Source organism: Neophocaena asiaeorientalis, unplaced genomic scaffold, assembly GCF_003031525.2.
Source record: "Neophocaena asiaeorientalis asiaeorientalis breed wild unplaced genomic scaffold, Neophocaena_asiaeorientalis_V1.1 scaffold46, whole genome shotgun sequence".
Taxonomy (NCBI): Eukaryota; Metazoa; Chordata; class Mammalia; order Artiodactyla; family Phocoenidae; genus Neophocaena; species Neophocaena asiaeorientalis.
Window position 1 is genome coordinate 16,246,391 of NW_020175393.1, and position 5,750 is coordinate 16,252,140.

General features: G+C 47.8%; 1 protein-coding gene across 1 annotated transcript in view; it reads right to left on the bottom strand.

Annotated features, from left to right (window-relative positions):
* Positions 1 to 4,357: 4,357 nt before the first annotated feature.
* Positions 4,358 to 5,750, bottom strand: part of MCM3 (minichromosome maintenance complex component 3) — an 18,026-nt gene continuing 16,633 nt past the window's right edge. The window contains exon 17 of the mRNA XM_024766325.1: positions 4,358 to 5,097. Within this exon, the coding sequence (XP_024622093.1) occupies positions 4,899 to 5,097 (199 nt within the window). The 3' untranslated portion in view covers positions 4,358 to 4,898. The remainder of the gene's footprint in view (positions 5,098 to 5,750) is intronic.

A 5,750-nucleotide genomic window follows, 5' to 3' on the forward strand; every position in this document is an offset into this window, starting at 1 on the left:
GGGCCAACCCCTTCCCACCTGTCCCAATCACCAGGTGCACAAAGAAGCTGTTTCTGGGAGTCAGTCTGCTTGGAACAGCATGCCTAGGTTAACTCTAACTTGCTTAGTTTTTTTTTTTATCATCAAAGTTCAACGTGACAGGTTGAATTTTTGCACTTCTTCTGTAGTAAGATTTTTAGAAATCTGACTTTCAGCTCAAAGTTTTCAAACTACTAATCCCTAAATTCCTGTTGTATATGAATCTCAGTCTCAAGACACCTGATCTGTAACTTGCTGATACCACTGGATATGTTGTGAAGTGTCACCTTTAAAACTGGTTTTAAAGTTCACCAAAAGTAAATTATAGTAGTTATATTAGGGTGGTAAGATAATTTTTTGTTCTCTGTTTTCCTAAATACTCCATGTTGTTTTATTAGTCATAATTATAGTTTTTAAAAATAGAACTATGCCCATAGTTCTAAATTTCAACTTTAGGGTATGTTTTTGGAGATTTTACCAGCTCTGTCATCACTCTCATTCAGGACTCCATCTACTTAAATTAGAATAGCAGCATGAGCTGACCTTTCTATGTCAAGGTTAAATGCTGGAAACGTAAATGTAAGAAGGCTTAGCTTGCTACAAAAGTACTTGCTGGGAGAACTATTATCAGAAGGGTAATTCTTAGCAGAGGCTAATATCCTCCTACAGGCTATGGAAAAATACTCAGAATTTCATAGTAAAAATATTTAGGAAAAGAATTTAGAATCTTAATTCTCTCCCTTGAGGAATAACTGAAGAGAATGAGGTAGGATTCCATGCTGGTTAATAATGGACCAGGCAGAAACCAGCATTCATCACCGAGGCAGCAGACCCAAAAAAGAAAAGGAACTAGGTTTATATTTCAGCAAATTAAAATGGGGTTAAACAAAAATTAATTTTATTCTAAATTTTTTCTAAGAATTAAATACAATTCCTTGAGATAATTGGAAACATACTGGAGTTCCACCCACAAAATCAAGAAGCACAAATATTACTATCCTCAAAAAGTATGTTTAACAGGATGGTCGACTCATTCTGACCTGCCTGCCAGGGCTAACATGTCTTCTGGGTAGAACTGACACTGGGTGTCTCATGCATTACCAGAAGGGACCTCAGAAATCACCTAGTTCAACCACCTCCTTTTCCAGATAAAGAAACCAATAAGGAAGCGGCTTGGCCAGCCTGGCACGTTAATCAGCCACTTACTGCCAGAAAGGAACTCAAATGCAGGGCCCCTGCTGCCCAGCGCAGGGCTCACTTCCTCTGCCAGCGTTAGGCTCTCCGGGGAGATTTCCTGCGCATACAGAACCAGGGCAAAACGCCCCACCTCCCCTCTCCCCTCCTGGGGAGCAGAAGTGGTGGCACGTGGCTCCTGGGGAGGGCGGGGAGAAGCTGCGGGGAGGGAAGGACTCAGAGCTGGTGTGAGGATGGAACAGCCGGGCAGCCAGCACACAGGTGACCCTGGCACCTGCCTGATTCCACGAACTACACCCTTTGGGGAAACTTCACCCCAGAAAAAGTCTGGAGTCAGCAGGACAACTGGTGTAGTTTGAAAACTCAGGGAAAATGAAAAGAGGACAACCTATTGATTCTTTGGTTTCGGGGAGCCCTTCTCCTCTTTTTTTTTTTCTTTTTTTTTTGCGGTACGCGGGCCTCTCACTGTTGTGGCCTCTCCCATTGCGGAGCACAGGCTCCGGACGCGCAGGCCCAGCGGCCATGGCTCACGGACCCACATGCTCCGCGGCATGTGGGATCTTCCCGGACCGGGGCACGAACCCGTGTCCCCTGCATTGGCAGGCGGACTCTCAACCACTGCGCCACCAGCGAAGCCCCCCTTCTCCTCTTTTTCTTCCTCCTCCTTGTTGTCCTGATGACCTAACCTTGCAGGGCTCTTCTGAGGCCTGAGGTAACACTGCCCACCCGGGGCAGGCTTCTGTCCCTGGGAGACGGCTCAAGAGCCCATTGTCACAAGCCGAGGCAGGGGTCCTCCCTGCAAGACGGGCCTGAATCAGAGCCACAGGGACCATCGAGGAAAGCGTGGAAAGGCAGGGAAAGGGACCGAGTTCGGGGATTCAACACAGGGAAATCGTTTTAAATGGTTTTGATCAAAGGATTGTGGGCTTTTTAAAACACATCAAAATGAATCACTTTGAAAAAAAAAAAAAAGAATCACTTTGTTTTAGTGAAACCAGGAATGTGAGGTGATAATGGCAGTACCATGGAGTATTTCCCTGCCGGCTAGCACCTACCAGCTGCCCTCAGTCACCTCACAAGCACCCTGCAAAGGCAGGAATTATCCCCATTTTACAGATGAATTAACCATCAGTTCAACACGTGAAGTTATTCGATAAGCGGCAGAGGACCTAGATTCCAGCCACACTTACCAATTGTCTGTTTTGACAACTCTCTCATACTGACACTTCATTTATCCAGGAGGGTTAAAGAATAAGCATAAAATTTTTCAAGATACAACTGATTTCTCAAAGCCCCACAAATTATTTGAACTCTTTCAGATGGCAAACCTAAATGGAAACAGACTTCTCTTTTGGAAGGAAGCACGTGGATAAGGAAGCGTGTTTTTGGGTTTTTTTTTCCCGGTGAATCGGGACCACCATCGTGATCTCTGCGAAGCCACAGTGATGCCCTCAGCGGGCACTGACCCGCAGACCAGTTCACCCCTGCCCAGCAGCCTCGTCCATGTCCCTGCAGCAGGAAGAGGGGGCCTCTGGACAATGAGTAGGAATATTTCCTTTAAATGCTTAGCAACCTTCTTATGTTGCTTAAGTTGGGAAACAACACACACAAGTTTTTAGAAGGTCAACGTGAAGATTCACTGAGTTCCTAAGAGTCAGGTTATTTAGTACAATTGACATCCCTTTTGACGACCGAATACACTGTGCTACCTTCCGTTCTTGTGGCTAAACGTGGCATTACAGCTGTTGCTGAATCCGGTGTGCACCTAATTACTCTCCCACCCTGTGCCTCAGTTTCTTCAGGTGTGAAGGAGAGAGGACAAAAGTCCTATTGACAAAGCGTTTAGCCTTTCAATAAGGAAATGCTCATCTGAGGGGACCCTAAAAGCCCCTAGCTCTTCTTCCTACAGCACCCCATCGGAAGCTCCCGCCTCTTCCTGATAGCCTCCCTCATGGCCCCTCAGTTCCTTCCGCTCTCACTGGGTGCACTCTCCTTTGGCATATAAATCATATTTCGTAGTTTTCAACTGTTCACTGACACATTAGACGTATATATACCCCCAGCCTGGAGGTCTCCAGAGCATCAGGTCCTCCATTTGCACCCAGCACAACGCAGGACTCACTGCCGGTGTGCAATTGCGTCCAGTTCCTCCGCTGGCACCACTGCCCGCTCCTTGGACTGTACTCTCTAGAGCTCTCCCAACAGGACTTGGATTTCACATCTGTGGAAAAACCAGGAAGATGACCCTGAACTCTCACCTACTGCCTCACGGCCTCAGGGTAACGGGCTGCCCTCGGCGACAAGGGGGAGGAAGCAGCTCCCGGATATTACGGTTGGGAACCTGCACAGCCTCTCCTCAGAGCAGTTCCAATCCATGTGACCCAGGCCCGTCATCAAGTCACACTGTTTTTTTCTTTCTATTTAAGTAACCTCAAAAGTTCTTCAGAAGCTACCTAAACCATACAGAGGATAGAAGTCCCGCCCTGGCCCCGCCACAAACTTCTGTGCAAACAAACTAACAAACCCTAAGGGCTGGACAACAGGTGTTAAGAGGTCTCATAAAGGGACTTCCTTGGCGGTCTTGGGGGTTAAGACTTCGCCTTCCAAGGCAGGGGGTGCGGGTTCCATCTCTGGTCAGGGAGCTAAGATCCCACATGCCTCTCAGCCAAAAAAACAAAACATAAAACAGAAGCAATACTGTAACAAATTCAATAAAGACTTTAAAAATGGTCCACATCAAAAAAAAATCTTAAAAAACAAAAACGCTTCATAACGCTCCTGTAAGGGGATCTCTTAACGGGCAAGAATTCACATGATTTTGAGGCATCTGATGTATTGGGTATTATTTCTCCATGAAGGGGCTTTGATTCCTGCTCAGAAAAGCCTGGCAAAAGGTCAACTCTCCTGGACTTTCACTCACTGGCCTCCTGCGGCTGTTTGGGTTTGCAGCTTTAACCAATAAATGCTGGCATCCCTGAGGAAGAAATCTGCCCAGAGAAGGCCTAGCCCCCAGAGTGCAGTTGCCTGCTGCCACCTTGTGGTGACTCAGTCCAAACGCGGGCAGCCCATCCCGCAGGGCGGAGCTTTCAAGGAAAAAAAACCACAATTAAACATGTCCATAAAATCACACAGTATTAAGGTCACAATGGGTAAGTTTATTCAACGTCTTGGATATTTGAGTCAAAAGTACGTATAAGTCAACTAGTGCTACTGCAAAGCAAGCTTTCTTGGCCTTAGGACTTGCCTCAGAGCTTCTCTCCATCAGCACAGAAACACCCAAAGTCTGTTCTAGACCAAAGTACTCGGGGGTGGGGGGATAAAAAGCCAACACAGAAAGGATGAACAGAAACCAGCTGTGCCCCCCAAAATACTCAGAAGTCATGTTACCTACAGCGAACAATGGTGTGGCTTGTTTGGGGAGGGGCCGTGAGGAGTGTGGTCCAGTCTTTTGCAGTGAAGGTGCATCGTCTTCGTCCTGCCCACCTTCTTCTCTTAACCCTGAAGCAGCTTTCATGACCCATCCCCAGGCTTCCACCAAGCCCTGCCTCCGCTTGGTCATCCGTCCTCCACTTCAGTTCAATTCAACACTGACATTCAGGGAATGAACACATAGGCTGGGGGCACGGGGAGGAGGAAATGGGAAGAAACTTTCTTGGCTGAACCCCACCGTCCACAGACGAGGGCCCTCAGATGAGGAAGACGATGCCCTCGGAGACCATGACCTGGTTGTCATCCTGCATCCTGCTCAGTGCGGCCTGGATCTCCGCAGAGGAGAAGGGCTCTTCGTTGTCCCGACTGATGGATTCTGTGAGGCGATTCATGCCCACCGACTGTGCGTGAGCTTCCTGGAACACCTCCAGGAGGGCCGCCTTGAAGGCCTTCAACCTGCCCAGGACAGGAGAGACAGGGTGAAGGAGCAGGAAGTGGCCCACGTGCTCTAGGCCAGATCGATGCTGGAGTCCATCAGCACAGGCATCCTCCAACTGCACAGCCTGCCCCGGATGGCTGCTCCACGCCCAAGCTCCCCCCTTAAAGCTAAGTTGTTGTAGTACAGAGCTTCCTGCACAGTGAGAAATAACAGCATTTTAAAAAACAGAGGCCTCTGAGCATGTGCGAAACTGGCATCCATATACCATCGGCAGAAACGCAAACTTGGATGGCATCTTTGGGAGGCGAATTAGTCACATGTACTACAATTTTAAAGTGCATCTCCTTTGACCCCAGGAATCCATTCCTAGAAGCTAACCCCACAGCTCTTCCCCCACCACCGCACAGTGATAAATGTTAAGAATGTTTTACTGTCAACAGCAGTCTTATGAAGGGTAAATGTCCACCATTAGAAAACAAAAATAAAAATTTACACATCCATACTATGGAAACCCTGCAGTCATTGAAAAGAGATCTCCATGTGCTGATTCACAAAGTGCTTTAAGATATAGTTCAATGGGGCTTCCCTGGGGGCGCGGTGGTTGAGAGTCTGCCTGCTGATGCAGGGGACACGGGTTCGTGCCCCGGTCCAGGAAGATCCCACATGCCGC